This window comes from Euphorbia lathyris, chromosome 9 (assembly GCF_963576675.1).
Source record: "Euphorbia lathyris chromosome 9, ddEupLath1.1, whole genome shotgun sequence".
Taxonomy (NCBI): Eukaryota; Viridiplantae; Streptophyta; class Magnoliopsida; order Malpighiales; family Euphorbiaceae; genus Euphorbia; species Euphorbia lathyris.
Genome location: NC_088918.1, coordinates 49,870,020 through 49,887,449, shown reverse-complemented (window position 1 = coordinate 49,887,449; position 17,430 = coordinate 49,870,020). Strand labels below are relative to the sequence as shown.

The 17,430-nt window shown below is 37.0% G+C and overlaps 1 protein-coding gene across 1 annotated transcript; it reads right to left on the bottom strand.

Moving 5' to 3' along the window:
• Window positions 1–8,505: 8,505 nt before the first annotated feature.
• On the bottom strand, window positions 8,506–9,666 carry LOC136206140 (trihelix transcription factor GT-3b-like). The gene is made up of 2 exons (XM_065997071.1): window positions 9,214–9,666; window positions 8,506–9,139 (listed from the first exon to the last, which is right to left on the bottom strand). Exons 1-2 carry the CDS (start codon window positions 9,451–9,453, stop codon window positions 8,666–8,668), a joined length of 714 nt encoding a protein of 237 aa, XP_065853143.1. The 5' UTR covers window positions 9,454–9,666; the 3' UTR covers window positions 8,506–8,665.
• Between the last annotated feature and the right edge of the window lie 7,764 nt (window positions 9,667–17,430).

Below are 17,430 nucleotides of genomic sequence, written 5' to 3'. Positions count from 1 at the left end.
GAGTAGTTGGTTTTATCTTGGTCACCAGATTTACGAAGTATTGCTCCTTCGTTTTTCAGCTTAAGTAGTGAGGCAAGATAAGCGGGGTTGATGAAGATATCCTTCCCTCGAACCTAGGTGACCATGTAGTCCTGATTATCATCCGCGACTTTTAGGTTAGCATAGAATTCCTTAACTAACTCAGGATAGGTCTCTTCGCGAACTGAGAACAGCTCGGTCCAGCCGTTGTTTTTGATCCACTCACAGAAGGGTTGCTCAGCTTCCACAAAACCCTTTGAAAACCATCTAGAGTGGTCAACCTTATATCCCCTCAGACTCTCGTAAACCGGAGAGTAGGTGCGTTCCACGGGCTTCTTTGCTTTATCTTGCTTTTGCTTCCCTTTAGAGGAGGTGGCTTGGTCAGCCTTGGTTTGCTTCCTCGGTGTAGTGACCTTTGAGTGGTCACGCTGACTAGTGTCTTGAGACTTGGTGGGAGTCTCACCGTGTTCCTGCTGAGCAGGAATTTGAGGGTTTTCATCGAAGCGATTATCAGTGTAACCGGCACCAGAGACATTCTGAGAATCTTTCGTCATGATTCTTAGAGAAGTTTAAGAAGTTTGGGAGATTTTAGAGAAGAGTATTTGAATACCAGAGATTTCTAAGCGTAAAGAGGTAAGAGTGGGAAATCGTCCACTATTTATAGAGGTATTGAATTGATCCTAAGCATTGAGGTGGCCGTTTGACCTCGAGATACTCAATCGACAAGGATTCTGGCATTTATGACACATTCGGCGCATGTATATTCTAATTATTGCGCATACGTCATCCTAGGTGGCTATTTAATTCGCGTGTTTTGCATTAAGTTTTGCAACGGATTTTTACTCAGTGTTAAGGATTTCAAACGTTCAAAGTTCTGAGAAGTCAGTGTTACGCAAGGAATACTTCGTATGCTTAGTAGCTCAGCTTAAGTTAAACACTCAGCATGTAAATTCACTCAGCATGCATATATCACATATTATACTTGGAATTTACTGAAGAGGATTAAACATACCAATGGCTTCTCTAAGTATGTTGAATTGCTCACGAGCCAGTGGCTTTGTGAAGATATCAGCAAGCTGCTCATCCATTGGGACATAGGTCAGCTTGATCCCTTGAGTACATGATCTCTGATGAAGTGATGTCTTATGCTGACATGCTTCATCCTACTGTGCTGGATTGGGTTCTTTGATAAGTCAATGGCACTCTTGTTGTCACATTTGACTTCAATTGTTTTAGTCTGAACCCCATAATCTTCAAGCTATTGCTTAATCCATAGGACTTGAGCAACACAGCTTCCAGCAGCAATGTAATCAGCTTCAGTGGTTGACAGGGCTACTGACGCCTGCTTCTTGCTCAACCAAGACACAAGACAGCTTCCAAGGAAGTGGCAACTTCCTGAGGTGCTTTTTTGTTCAAGCTTGTCTCGTTCATAGTCAGCGTCAGTGTATCCAATGAGTGTGAAATCATGAGTATTGGGATACCACAAACCTGCATTCACTGAGCCTTGCAAATATGTAAGGATTCTTTTTACAGCTATGCAATGAGATTCCTTAGGGCTAGATTGATATCTAGCACAGTAACATACTGAGAACTGAATATCCAGCCTACTAGCAGTTAAGTAGAGTAGAGAGCCAATCATACCTCGGTACAATCTGCTGTCTACTGACTTACCATTTTCGTTAGCACAGAGGACAGTGTCAGTGCCCATAGGGGTAGATATTGACTTGCAATTCTCAAGTTCATACTTCTTCAATATCTCTTTAGCATACTTAGTTTGACTGATGAAGATGCCATTTTTCCCTTGTTTGATTTGAAGTCCAAGGAAGAAGGTGAGTTCTCCCATCATTGACATTTCAAACTCAGTCTGCATCTGCTTACTAAATTCCTTGCACATTGACTCGTTAGTGGCACCAAAAATAATATCATCAACATATATCTGAGCCAATAGGGTATCTTTACCCTTTCTCTTAATGAATAAGGTTGTATCAGATTTACCTCTGACATAATTTCTAGTCAGCAAGAAACTGGTCAGCCTCTCATACCAAGCACGTGGTGCTTGCTTGAGACCATACAGAGCCTTTTTGAGTTTATGAACGTGGTTTGGGAGCTTGGGATCCTCAAACCCTGGAGGCTGATTAACATAGACTTCCTCGTTTATAACTCCATTAAGGAATGCACTCTTAACATCCATTTGAAACAATTTAAAGTTCATATAACTTGCATATGCACATAAAATTCTTATAGCCTCTAGCCTTGCCACTGGGGCGAAGGTCTCATCGTAGTCAATACCTTCTTGCTGACTGTAGCCCTGAGCTACAAGTCTTGCTTTATTCCTGACCACGTTCCCTTGTTCATCCATCTTGTTGCGGAAGACCCATCTTGTTCCTATGGTCTTCTGGCTTCTTGGTTTTGGCACTAAGTCCCATTCTTCATTTCTTCTGAACTGATCAAGTTCTTCTTGCATTGCATTCATCCAGAATTCATCGTACTCAGCTTCAGCGAAATTCTTTGGTTCCTGGACTGAGACGAATGCTACGTTGCTGAGGTATCTCCTGAGTTGATTTCTTGTCATCAGGGTGTTTTCAGCAGCATCAAGAATGGCACTTTCTGAGTGTCCTCTTGGTATTCTGATCTCTTTTGGTAGATTGATGTCTTGTGCTGGTTGTGTTTCAACAATCTCTGCAGGTGTAGATTGGTCAGTGAAAACAATTTGAGTTTCGCTTTTACCTTTGGTCAGCCCGTGAGGTAGTGACTCATCGGCTGTTTCTTGGTCAGCGGGTGCTGAGTATGGATCATCCTCAGTCAGCTGCTTATCTTTTCCTGCAGGGTTAGTTTCATCGAACTCAACGTGTACTGACTCTTCTAGGACCTGAGTTCGTTTATTGAAAACTCTATATGCTTTGCTGTTTGTTGAGTAGCCTAAAAAGATAGCTTCATCAGCTTTTAAATCAAACTTAGCAAGGCTGTCTTTGGTATTTAGAATAAAACATTTACAACCAAAGGCACGAAAGTATCCAATGTTGGGCTTTCGTCCTTTCCAAAGTTCGTAGGGAGTCTTCTTTAATATGGGTCTAACTAGAGCCCTATTAAGTATGTAGCACGCTGTGTTGACAGCTTCTCCCCAAAAGTACTTTGGAAGCCTATGCTCACTCAGCATTGTCCTGGCTATTTCAACCAAGGTTCTGTTTTTCCTTTCAACAACCCCATTTTGTTGAGGCGTTCTAGGAGTAGAAAAATTATGGTCAATGCCATTGGCTTCACAGAATTCAACAAACTGTTGGTTCTTGAATTCTCCACCATTGTCACTTCGGATGTGAGCTAACTTAAGGTCTTTATGATTTTCAAGTTTTCTTACTAAAGTTGAAAACGTCTCAAAGGTTTCATCCTTGCTACTCAGCAAGATGATCCAAGTGTACCGAGAAAAGTCATCTACAATGACCAAGGAAAATCTTCTACCACCCAAGCTCAGCGGCTGGACTGGACCGAAGAGATCCAAGTGTAGCAACTCTAACGGACGCTTAGTTGAGACAATGTTTTTACTATGAAAAGATTGCTTGGTTTGTTTTCCAGCTTGACAAGCGTGGCATAATTGATCTTTTTCGAACTTAAGTTCTGGCAGTCCCTCAACTAATTGCTTTCTTGCCAATTTGGCCAGGAGGTCCATGCTTACATGACCAAGTCTCTTGTGCCATAGCCAGAAATTTTCTTCCTTTGACACTAAGCATACAGTTTTTGAAAATTTCTTTTCTAAGTTCAGTATAAAGACATTATCAATACGAGGGGCAGTTAAAATCAACTCATTTGTTTTACCCTCGAATATTTTACATCCAGTGGTATCAAATATAACTTTTCTCCCATTGTCACATAGCTGAGCTACGCTGAGTAAGTTAAATTTGAGTCCACTGACTAGGGAGACTGACTCAATAGTAGGATTACCACCAACGGTTCTTGACCATACTATCTTACCCTTTTTGTTGTCTCCAAAACTTACACTTCCACCTCGTTTATGCACAAATGTGATGAACTGAGTTTCATCACCAGTCATATGCCTCGAGCATGCGCTGTCAATGTACCACATCTTTGACTTCTCAGCACACCTCAGGCTTACCTGCAATATAGCTAGTTATCTTTAGGTACCCAAGTCTTTTTGGGTCCTTGTTTTTTAGGCTCATCAGGTAAAGCATCATATTTAATTTTATGACGACACACTTGGACAGTGTGTCCATTTTTCCGACAGAAGTCATAGCTGACCTTCCGTTTAGGATATCTCACTGACTGGTCAGCACCCCAGTGCTGAGCGTGCCAGCACACCTTTATGGTGTGTCCTTTCTTCCCACAGAAGTCACACTGGACATTCCGCTGAGGATTCCACCTCTGCTGACTAGTACTTCGGTACTGAGTGTTCAGAGGAATATTTCTTTTATTCGGAACCTTGAGTTGGTTCTGAATAGATGTGACATCCTTTTTCAGTTTCTTAGAATCTGATTGGACCTCGGAGACAAACTTTTGCATAATTTCTACGTTACTATGCAAAGTTGAGTTGTCTTGGAGAAGATATCGAAGGTCACTCAGTTTGACCTCTTCAATCTCGTCACATCGCCTGCTGAGTGCTCTAACCTTCTTATTACACTTTTTGACAAGTGTGTAGAGGTCACTCAGGGCATTTATCATTTCATTTCTGAGCAAGGGTAGTGATATTACCTCAGTTGAGTGTGCCTCATCGTCAGATGCAACGGAGGGGTCAGCATGCTTAGAAACACAAGGCTCAGCAAGCTCATCTGCCATGAAACAGATCTTTGCTGACTCAGTGGCATCGTCTCCTGATGATGATGACTCATCACTATCACTCCAGGTTGCCACCATTGCCTTCTTGATGTTCTTCTTTTCCTTTCTTAAGGTAGGACAGCTTGATTTGATATGGCCAGTTTGATGACATTCAAAGCATGTGATTGGCTTTGAGCTGTCCTTCTTGTACTTGCTGTCGCTGGACTCAGCTTTGTACTTATCAAACTTCTTGTAAGGCTTCTTTGAATACTTGTCATTCTTTCTGAACAGCCTTTTCATTTTTCTAGTGAACATGGCCATCTCTTCATCGTCTGTTGAGCTCCCGTCAGTGGAGTCAGCTTTCATGACAAGAGACTTTTGCTTCTTGTCTTCAGACTTCTCCTTCACCTCAAAGTTCTTCATCGAGATCTCATGGGTCAGCAGCGAGCCAATGAGTTCATCATACTTGTAGGTGGTTAAGTCTTGAGCTTCCTCAACAGCAGTTTTCTTGGCTTGCCAGCTTTTAGGAAGACTCCTCAGTATCTTCTTGACTTGCTCTTCCTCAGTAAAGATCTTGCCAAGTCTCTTGAGCTCGTTGATAATGTTTGTGAACCTTGCGTTCATCTTAGAGATTCCTTCATCATCATTCATTTCAAACAGCTCGTACAACCTCATGTGCTGGTTCACCTTGGACTCCTTAACTTTGTTGGTTCCTTCGTAGGTGACCTCCAGTTTCTTCCAGATCTCCTGCGCTGACTCACAACCTGAAATTTTGTTGTACTCTGCAGCATCTAACGCACAGTGAAGCACGTTTATAGCCAAAGCATGATTTTGTAGCTTCTTGAGATCATCTTCTGTCCATTTAGTCTCAGCTTTAACAACCGTTTGGCCATCAATAGTTTCAACAGGAACAAATGGGCCTTGGACTATAGAGAGCCATGCACTCATATTTGTTGCCTGAATGAAATTTTTCATTCTGTTCTTCCAAAAGGTATAGTTAGACCCGAAGAACAGAGGAGGCCGAGTAATGGACAGTCCCTCAGGTAGAATCTGAGTTGTCTGATTTCCTGGGAGGAAACGAGTGCTGTTCTCAGCCATTGTGGGGATCAGCTCAAGATAGTTATATCTTGCTCAGTGAGCTTTTAAGCTCTGATACCACTTGTTGGTCCCTTATAACGTGACAAGGTTAGTTCCAAGGGGGGGATAGGAACTATTTAAAATTTTGTCCGTTAAGGCTGACTTCTTTTCTTAAGAAAAGGTTTACACAGCGGCGCTAAGTAGTTTCAAGACACAAGCTTAGTCAACTTATGACTAAGTCTGTTTCTCTACTTGAGTCAGGAGATAGCACTTAGAGTCTATTCCTGAACTCAGCTTCTTAGTACACTCAACTTAGCGTGAGTTCGTTACTTAGTCAGTTTTATAGCAAGCAATATATAAAGGAGTTTAAGGGTTAGAAATATGTTACTCAGCAGACATATCCTAGTTCGGCCTCTCCGCCTACGTCCAGTCCCCGGAATGCGTTCTGAGCTTTTTGAATTCTCTACTGAGCTCTTTAAAGGTAGAGCACGAAACCTTTTATAATAGAAGCTGAGTATACAAGAGTACCTTCCTCTATACCTCTACTCACTCCTATAACTACCGCTGAGTACTATAACCAAGTACTCAGCCTCTCCTTTCTATTCTTCTAGAAATGATAAAGTGTTTGTCCTAAACAACAATTGCTAAGACACTTTAGATGATTGAAATCACTCTAGAATTTTACACAATAATTGAAAATTGGTGTAAGATTTTGCTTTGCTTTTCTCACAGAACTTCGAGTATGAATTTGGTCAGCGTTTCGACTAATTGAAGATCTGCATCGAATGAAGCAAATGAGAGGCCTTTATATAGTGACACTTCAAGCACCGGTAGTTTCGAATTTCGAATTTCGAAATAACCGTTGGAGGGAAACGGCTTCCTGTTATTGTCACTCAATACTTATAGAAATAGGAAAACTTTCGGAAGTCAACAGCTTAAATTAGAGGAAATCGATCGGTTGAATCCGTTGCAAGCCCATTTTTCGAACCCGGTTCGAATCCTCAGCCAAGTTGAGCAGTCAAGCAGCAGGGAAGAGCTTCACAAGTCCTACTGTCAAGCAAAAAGCTTGAGCGCTTATTCCTTTATCTAAAAAATTTGTGATTAAATCATCTATTCCTATGAGTCAATAGCAGCGGACGCAGAGGAATTCATTCTTTTCGTTGCGGAGCTAGCTTGCCAAGTCAAATGCTGACTTTCCCCGGTCCGTGTATTTATTTCATTCTATGGCTAATTCCTTGCTGGTGGATCGACTATGGCCTGGTCCTTTTTCCTTCTTTCTTTGGCCTAGCTGGCAAGCCCCCTCCCATAGTTGCTTGTCTTTTTATCGCTGTGCTTACGAGGAACTAGCTTGCCTGAGTTAATCCTGCTGCTTCATGCCTAGAGAGCAGTCCCCAACAGCTCAAAGGAATTCACGATGGTGCAAAATCTGGAACCCTTTTTCGCTTTTCGGAACGTGCTCAGTGTCGTTGGCCAATGAGATTCTTGCATCTTCTGTCCACGGCAGCTTTTCATCCGGTAAACAGAATGTTTCGACATATTTGGCAAAGTCTTCCAGACAGCTTCCTGCACCTTCTGAACTTTACCCAAAGTAGAAATACTTTGTCTAGAAGTTGGTTCTTGTCTGCCGCTGTCTTGTACTTCTTGTCGTTCCACTCAACAGCTTCATCTCTAAGCAATTGAGAGAAGGCTTCTCGATCCTTCTTCAAGCTGAGCTTGTGCTTTGTACAAAACGACCGTGTTTTGAAATCTTGGGCCGTGATGTCTTGATGTGTTGACTTGGGCTTGACTTCCACTTATGGGCTTTTAGACTTTATATCTTAATGTCTTATAAATCAATAAACTCAACATTGAACAAATACATTAGTGTAAATAAATCAAAGCATTTAAATTTAATGTGTCAGAATATTTTTTATCAATTACTTAAATAATTTTGTCAAATCAAAATCGTGTGGAAAGGTGTTTCGGTTATTTCGATTCGGTTTTTAGACCGAATCGACCATTGAACACCCTAGGCCTAATGCCAGTCTTCGAGGCAAATCGTATCAACCTTTCCAGCTCTAATTATTGTAGTGCTCCTATGGGACATCCGTTGATCAACTACGTGAACTCGTCTACGCTTTGTTCGTTTGACTACAGTTTTTCAAGCAAAAGAAGATTGGAACTAGTGAATCAAGGTTTCTACGAGATGGGGTCATACGAGAAGTTGGTTCGCATCTTTCGCATACGAGTTGGTGCCCACAGGGTGAGATGTCTTAATATAGTTTTGGATTGGATCCTCATTTACATCAACAAGGAAGAGATTTTTTTTTTTTTTTGCTTTAGTATGTATTAAAACCGAAAACCAAACCGAACTGAAATATTCGGTTCGGTTTATTAATATTATTCGGTTAGGTTCGGTCTTTATTTTATTGAGTATTCGGTTATTTCGGTTTTCAGACCGAACCAACCGTTGAACACCTCTAGATTCGACTAACTCATCCAATAATTTGTTTTTTTTGTTGATTAATACAATTAGGACATTGTAGAAAACAATATTTAACAAAAAAAAAAATATATATATTAAAATTAGGATTCCAATAATTTAACACTAATTTCAACTTGGAGAGAGAAAGTCTAATATATTATAGGTAGGTTTTAAAAAAAAAATTCAGTGTAATATATATAGGTATTAATAAATAAAGAGTGCAACCGTAAGAAATAATTAATGTGGAAATGTAGTGGTAAAGTTGATTATGGATGAAGGTGAGAGGCATTAGGCAAAGAGAATGATCCATTAACAACATGGAAATGAATTAAATAAAGAAGATTAAGTTAAGTTGTTTAGAAGGGCAGTAATAAGTGCGTCCCTCTTCTCTGCTCTAGCTTCTTGTCTGATATTTCTTTCTTCTTCTCTTTGTCTCCATCTTGTATCCATCATAATCCTTTCATTCTCCAAAGCTTCCATAGTCTGTCTCCATTCCATCTCTTTCACTCTCCTCTCGTTTTCCCTCGATTCGAATGCTTCCATCCATTGCATTTCTATTTGCATCTGTTGCTTCATAAAATCCCCTAATATTTCCTTCATTTTACTATCTTGTGCTGAAAACCTCCCCTTTTTCTTCTTCTTCTTCCTAACTTGTTCTTCTTCACTCTCATCTTCCTCATCCTCTGAAGACACCTGCACTGCTTTCTTCTTCGAACCGCATAACATTCTTTGCATTCTCGCACCGAAAATCCCTTGCAACTCCTTGTAGAAAGGGAATTGTTGACGCAATGATTCAGGTTCCATCGTTTCACATCCCTAACATATATACATAGGGTTTTTTCAATTTCAAACACCAAACTCACTTAACTTTTAAATAAACATAAACTTACCTTGTATCGGGTAACAAGATTTTTCCACTTGCACTTGCACTGCTCCGAGCTGCGAAAGAAACCCTTTTCTTTCATCTTATTTGAGATCACTTCCCACAGAAGCTTGTTCCTTTTTGTCTCCATGAAAGTTCCATCCAGTTCTGATCTGATCATCAAAAATTCCTTTGTTTCTTGAATGCTCCATTGAGGGAATCTATCTGCTGTCTCACTGATTTGATGATGCTGATGCTGTCCTTCCATTAAACACAATCCAAAGTAAAAGATAAAGATAGATCAGGAAACGAAAAGATGGAGACACAGAAATCACAGATTTATAGGAAGCTGGTGTGAACTGAAAAGCAAGTGTGAATCTTGGAGATCAAACTTTATTTGTTCAGATCAAGGAAGAATACGAAAATTCAATAAATCTTTTCTTCTTCTATACAGTCTTTATCTGTCTACGCGGAAACTCATTTCCTTCTCTTTCCCTTTTTCTTTTCTCTCTCTCTCTCTCTCTCTCTCTCTACAATTCTTAATTTGTTCACATTGCGTCTACGTGGCGTCAGGATGACCTGACCTTAGCTGCCGGGTTTTTATTCTCTGCGACCACATTTACAAAACTTGCACACCAAGCTATCAAATTAAGATTTGTCATGCAACTCCTCCTACTTCTTTTTCTTTCTTTAAGGATACGGCTTTTCCATGCATTAATTATTCATTATTTCTTTTTACCTCCTTCAAATTACATTTTATTAAATAGGGACTAAAAATAAATATAATATTTGAGGTAATAAAGAAAAACAATTTTTGGATATCTCTATGACTTTTATTTCCACGGTCAGTATTGCACTTTCAATCATTTTTATAGCTTTGAAGGTTTTCTCTAACCAACCAAACACATATTTCACTTTATACATTTTCAATACCTTGTATTTGGGAAAAAAGAATTTTAACATTTTTAGTTTATATATATTTCAATTATACATATTAATACTCCAATCAACATTAGTGCTCACATGGACCCTGAATTACCAAATGAATTTGGTCATTCACCGTTAAATTCAAACTTATTAGAATCATGAGGTTGAGATTCAAACCATCCTCAGGCTTAGATTTAATAAGCTTGGATCTAACGGTGAATGACCGAATTCATTTGGCCATTCAGGATCCAGGTGAGCACTACTGCTCCAATCAATTACACACGATAAATCACTAGTCAATAATTCAGATGATTTAAGAATAATATTTCAATTTATATGTGTTTGTATTTCTGTATGTTGACTTCTTGATCAGAGCGTTGATCACCTGAAAACACAACAACGGTTAGAAAAGGGGCTGGAGACCGGTGAACCCTCTCCGATGATAAAGTCACTTGATAAACTAGAGAATATCAAAGACTAATAAGAATGTATTTCAATGATTAGAAATGAGTTACCTCGATTAGAAACGAGGAGAGTGTATTTGGAATCCAACACTGTGGTTGGTCCACGTGTCCTCCAAAATGTCCCTCAAGAAGTTGTCTTCGTCAACATGAAGATGACCGAATCATTGCCTTAGGTCAATGCTTCAGCCAAGACTATAACTCTTCATTACTCTTGCGTTGACTAGGGCTCATCTGAACTCCTTAAATCATAGTGGGCCCACTAGCTATAAGCCCAAATGATTTAATACTATAACATGTGTCCCCCCCTAGTAAAAAGTTGAAAAAGCATTTAGGCTTTTCCCCGATGACACGTGTAATTTCTAACGATATACGCAATATCGTTTATCATCATTACTGCGCCGTCACATTAAAGGTGTCGTAATGATGATAAACGTTTTGCTTATATTCCCAAGGTAGACTCTTGGATTACCTCCCTCTTTTCGACTTCACATAAATTGTTGTTTTTCAAGGAAGAGCTCTCCTTCAACCTTTCGCCATTTTCATCTTTCCTGTAAATTGTAAGACTCTTTTCTTTGCTTTAATTATTTCCAATCAAAATAGTCTCTTCTTCTAAACACGGAACAAAGAAGATTCGTCGCTCTCTTAAACCTAATATTGAGATTCTCCTGAACCCTTAGAAATTTCCACAAAGGAAATTGAATCCCCAGGTCCCATACCCCAAAATCGTACTACTGTAATTAACCCATTTGAAAATGAGGATGAAGATTCTGCCAACGATGAACCTACCAAATCAAAAAAATCCAATCCAAAAGTCTTCGACCAACCTTCTACTCTTTTACAAACTTGGCTAAAATCCCTTCTAGATCTATATCCTTGGCTAAAAGAGTTTACCCTTACCATGCGCGAAGAGAATGAAAGGGTCCATAACCCCCCATCTCCAACCAAAATGGGTGTGTTTACCCAATTTCTTGAATGGGAGACGGAATTTCCTCTTCCTTCCAGCATATCAGTCGTTGTAAACGAATTTAACCTTTGCCCCTGCCAAATCTCACTAAATGCCTGGCTAGAACTGTTTGCCTTCAACAAAATTTGTGATGGTATGGGCATTGATCTTCCTGGATCCTTGTTTCGGCACTTTTGGTACCCCACAAGAAAGCTCGGGGAGGATTTTTCTATTGGGTTCTCCCGAAGAAAAGATGCAACTTTTTAAGGAACAAAGTCTAAAGCGTGAAGGACTTTAAACCGAAGTGATTCTAGATAGAACCAAACGGTACAAATCCAAAGCATACCTACGTCCCAAGAGGATTTCCCTTTGCCAAGAAGTGGAATGAACGACCAAACAAATCCAACACTTGGAAACTTGCCCAAGTGTTATCTCCGAAGGAAGAAGTTTGGGCATATCGGATCAGCTCGTACAATCTAAAATGGGAATATCCTGCTTTTATGAAGAATTTCCGAAGCCGGGTGATAAGACCAAAATATACCTAAAATAACATACATATAATTATGTCAATTTCGTGTGAAAAATATGTTGATTATATTCTTTTAGAAGGATTTTACGTTGGTATTTGTTACTATTATGCAAGGTGCTAAATTATTTGGAAAAATCCAAATAGGAGCTAAAATGGAGCAAAAACGAGAAAGAAATCAAGTTTTCAGTGAAAGACGCGTACGAGATTCAGAGGCCGCGCTAGAGATTCAACAATCAAACTAAGGAAGCAATACAAAGTCTCTGTCGGGATCGAGATTCTAGAAATCTCGATCGCAACACGCGTTTTGAGGCACCAGAAATGCGAAATTCAACTAGTTCTCGCTTACTCCTAAAGACGCGGCAGAGATTCTCATAATCTCTAGAGAAACAGCAAGATATTAAGACACATTTTATATGTGTTAATTTCCAAACCACACATCCTTTCATCCGGATAGAGACGACTCTTCACCAACGAACACGTTCCTTCAACACACCTCTTGAACAATTATAAATATAGGAGATATTTCAACATTCAAAGAGTTGGAGATTTTTAGTTTTAATTTTGTTAGAAGCATACTTGTTAAACAAGTTGTTCAAATAGTTAGATATAAGATACAGATTTATAGTTTACATTAGAGTTTTGTTTGAAGACGAGTTTATGCTCTGTAGTTTGACCGAATAGGTGCTATTTCGAGGATTCAGCGAGAGGAACCAGTGTAGGAGGCGCCCCAAGGTTTGACAAACCTACGAAGTTGAGGAAAGAATTGACAACCCGAAACTCAATTAGTTAAAATGCTATTCAAGCTTCTTCTTCTCTGTTAACTTGTGACGTTTCAAATCAAACTAATGAAATATCTTTTCAATACAATTCTATCTTTACTATTGTTATTTTGAGTTTGATCTAAGTGATATTCTTAAGTAATTTAACTGGTGTTTTCATAAAAACGTTTATAAAAAAATCTAATATTTTCCATGAAAACTTTGTTGAACACTTAAACAAATTCGGGTTTATATTTGATCATTGCGGGAGTACCGAATAGTCGGTTTAGATTCCGAATTTGATTAAGGTTTTCAGTCTTAGGCCGAGTATGGAAGATTGATTACAGTTCAATGTCTATTAAATTGAATTAATTGATAAATTGTTACATCTTAATAAACAGATCAAAGTTATAAGTTGTGTTCTTGGTTAGTATAAATAAGCCTCGGATATTAACTTTAATCTAAACATAATTTCTATAAATTGTAATCTAAACTATTGGAAAAAAATTAAAATCAGAATCCATACATTTTAAACCATTTAACGATTTTTCTATTAACCTCGAGAAAACAAATTTAATCAGAATTATAAGTTTTTATTATCAAAACGTTCTCTGTAGGATCGATATCTTTTTATTACTACAAGCGAAACCGTGCAGTTGCGGAAATCGCTCAACAAATTTTTAGCGCCGTTGCCGGGGAACCCCAATTTGATTTTTTTTTAATATTTTTTTTGTATTTTATTCCGAATCTTGGTTTATAGATACTTATATTTATATTTATATTATATATTATATTTACTTACAATTTTATTTTTCAAATTTTTTTTAAGGTAATTTCAGTTCGTGCGTGTAATCTGTTCATGCGCAGTACTAGAAGTTCGGGCATTCAACCGAAATCACTTCATCCAGAAATTGAGAGAACACTAAAGATAAAGAAAAAGAAAAAGAACAAAGAGACACAAAATCAAGAACCACAAGCAGTAGAAATGGAAGAACGCCCTAGACTTATGGATTACACTACACCAGGGGTTAACGGAGTTACTAATAGTGTAGTTAGACCCCAAATCAATGGACATCAGTTTGAGATAAAACCAGCATTATTAAATATGCTACAAAATAGTGTTACATTTTATGGATTGCCTAACGAAAATCCAAATGCCCATTTGACTAACTTTTCTTGATATTTGTGACACCTTTAAAATTACAGATGTTTCTGCTGAAGCAGTCAAACTTTGCCTTTTTCCTTTCACATTGAATGACAGGGCTAAGGTTTGGTTGAATTCTTTACCGGCCGGAACAATCCATGTCACACCCGACCCTAGACGACCTCAATCGGCATCGGACGTGAAATAGAAATATCATAATCAACACTTAGGAGTCTCCACTTTATCCCAATATCATAATATCATATTATATTACAAGTGAAATACCAAAGTTCTAACCATAATTCTAACAATAAGCAGCCAACTTCCAAACCTCGCCTAATCGGTCGGTAACCTTCTCTATATCCTGTACTTTCTCACCTAAAAACATTAAAACATTTAAACACGTGAGACAAAAATCTCAGTAAGAAACTATCAGCTATAAAAACCAACTTTATTTAACATAGCTACATATATACATTTATAAAGGGATTTAATCAAAACCTTATAAAATATACTCAAAACGTAAAGTCATAATATAGTCAAAGGATTAAACCAAAATCCAAAAATATATATAATCTTGTATTCATTCTTGAGTTCAAAACCTTATAAAATATGGTAATCAAATAAGTGTTTTCTCAAACCAACTCGTATATAATCAAACGTAAAACCTTATATCAAAATCAATCATAACCGAAAACATAATCCAAATGAACTTAAAACATTGTATCCATCCTCGAGTTTCTCCCCTTAAGTATCAATCCATAACCACATATATAAGCGAGACGTCTCTTAACATTGCCTATCCCATATGGTCTTACCCAACACTTCACTGCCATACCCAATAGGTCTTCAGACTGTGTACACATGCCATGTCCCTCACTGAACATGGTCTTCAAATATGGAACCACCGATCCGGATAACTCCCGATGGAAACTATCAGCTATAAAAACCAACTTTATTTAACATAGCTACATATATACATTTATAAAGGGATTTAATCAAAACCTTATAAAATATACTCAAAACGTAAAGTCATAATATAGTCAAAGGATTAAACCAAAATCCAAAAATATATATAATCTTGTATTCATTCTTGAGTTCAAAACCTTATAAAATATGGTAATCAAATAAGTGTTTTCTCAAACCAACTCGTATATAATCAAACGTAAAACCTTATATCAAAATCAATCATAACCGAAAACATAATCCAAATGAACTTAAAACATTGTATCCATCCTCGAGTTTCTCCCCTTAAGTATCAATCCATAACCACATATATAAGCGAGACGTCTCTTAACATTGCCTATCCCATATGGTCTTACCCAACACTTCACTGCCATACCCAATAGGTCTTCAGACTGTGTACACAGGCCATGTCCCTCACTGAACATGGTCTTCAAATATGGAACCACCGATCCGGATAACTCCCGATGGATATAAAATCATAAAATCATAACGTGCTCAAATATCCTTTCACAATCAAATTCCAAACTATTTGATAACCAAAAATCATTTTGGCTTCAATTAGCCCTTTTGTATCATAAAAATCATATTTGGACTTCAACCCAAAATAATAACAACAATAACCGCAACAGATTTCTCAATCCAAAAACAATTCGTAAGAAATCATCAAATTCATTTTGTTCAATATAGAGATATATTGAAACCAAAAACATATATGTATGTAAATCAACCAAATTAAGCCTTAAATCCACATAATCAAGTAAAATCTGAAATTCACATAGAAGCATAATCAATAGCTTCATTTGAACCATAAGTTCACAATAAAAAGCAAAATCGTGAAAAACCTCAATTTTATAAAATTCCTGCATAACCCTAAAATATCAATTTCTGAAAATTCTTTGATTATATATATATATATATATATATATATATATACATAAAACTCAACATATAGGTGATAGTTACTTACCTTGGCTACTAATCGAAGAAAATACAACCGATCGATTCTCCTCTAAATTCTGTCTAAGACATTTCCCTCCAAACACTACCGAAACTCAAAAACTCTTTGATTAGGACTTAGATCTATATATAAGGATGCTATGATTTAAATTTCAAGTGATTCGGACGGTCGAATATCCGTAAATCAAAGAAACGGTGGAAAAACGGTTCAGGAACGATAATCTGCAGAAGAAAAAGGAAAAAGAAATCAGATAATGATCATCTCTCTCCACCTCCTGCGTGTGTGTCTATATATATATATATATATATATATATGGAGAATATCCAGTTTGATCCTCTTCTTTATATAATTTTTTAAAAATTATCATAAACTTTTAATTACATCTAAAATCCCCAAATTAACTCCAAACTTTTCCTATAACACCAAATAAAAATCATACACCTAATAATTATCATATATACTAACATCAAAATATAAATTCTAGAAATTTAGTCACGGATGTGACAATTCTCCCCACCTTAAGAAATTTCGTCCTCGAAATTCACGTTCTCTAATCTAATTTTTCTTCCTCAACTAATCTCCAAGATCACAAAATTATTTCAAATTATCAAAATTCCTCATAATCATCATAAGACCATAAATTCTAATAATATTGACATCTTAATATACTCTTAGTAACTCTAAACTTCAACTTAGTCAATTCCATCACCAATAAATTCAAAATAAAACTTCAAATATCATATATTCAATTTTCTATCATATGATATACTTTATATTCATATCTTTCTATCGTTAAACCAAATCTCACTTTAATAGATTTAAATCACAATTGATTCCATCAATTGCATATATATCAAATATATTTCACATATCTCCAAGTTCTATAGACTTCCAAAAAAAATCAATTTTGACCCCCTAATATGTATGAGATTATTTTTTTCTTAGATCTTCCAAATAATTCGAATCAATAAACATCACACACCTATAAGCACATTTCATCATAATAATACTTAAATCTATAATTTTTCAGTCCAATCATGATGAATATGAACTCCAAGTCATCATCATCAATCAAATATAAACCTTATATCGATAACATATTTCCTCTATGAATATCACATTGACTTATTTATTTTCGTAAAACCTCTATAATCAAATCCTTATAATAAGAAAAATCAATATCGATCATTCTTATACCCATCATCCTACATCCCATTAATAACTCCAAATAAATTTAAGTTTCTCATCAAACTATATGGATAACAAATACGATTTACTTAAATCGCAATGTGAAAGTTTTTGAAATCTCCAAGCAATATCCTCAAACACATTAAAAGCCTAAAATTTTTATAATGTCATTTAATTTCTTTACTTGATCTATAAATACTCAATTTGATCTTTATGTAAAGTTAGACTATAATCCTCCAAACTTCAATCTTGTCTCCAAACCATAAAACTATATAACCAATGAAGATAGAGTACCTAAATTACGATAATCACTTTTCTCCAAACTCCAAATGCTATCTTTACCCATATAGAGTCAGTAAAATTTATAT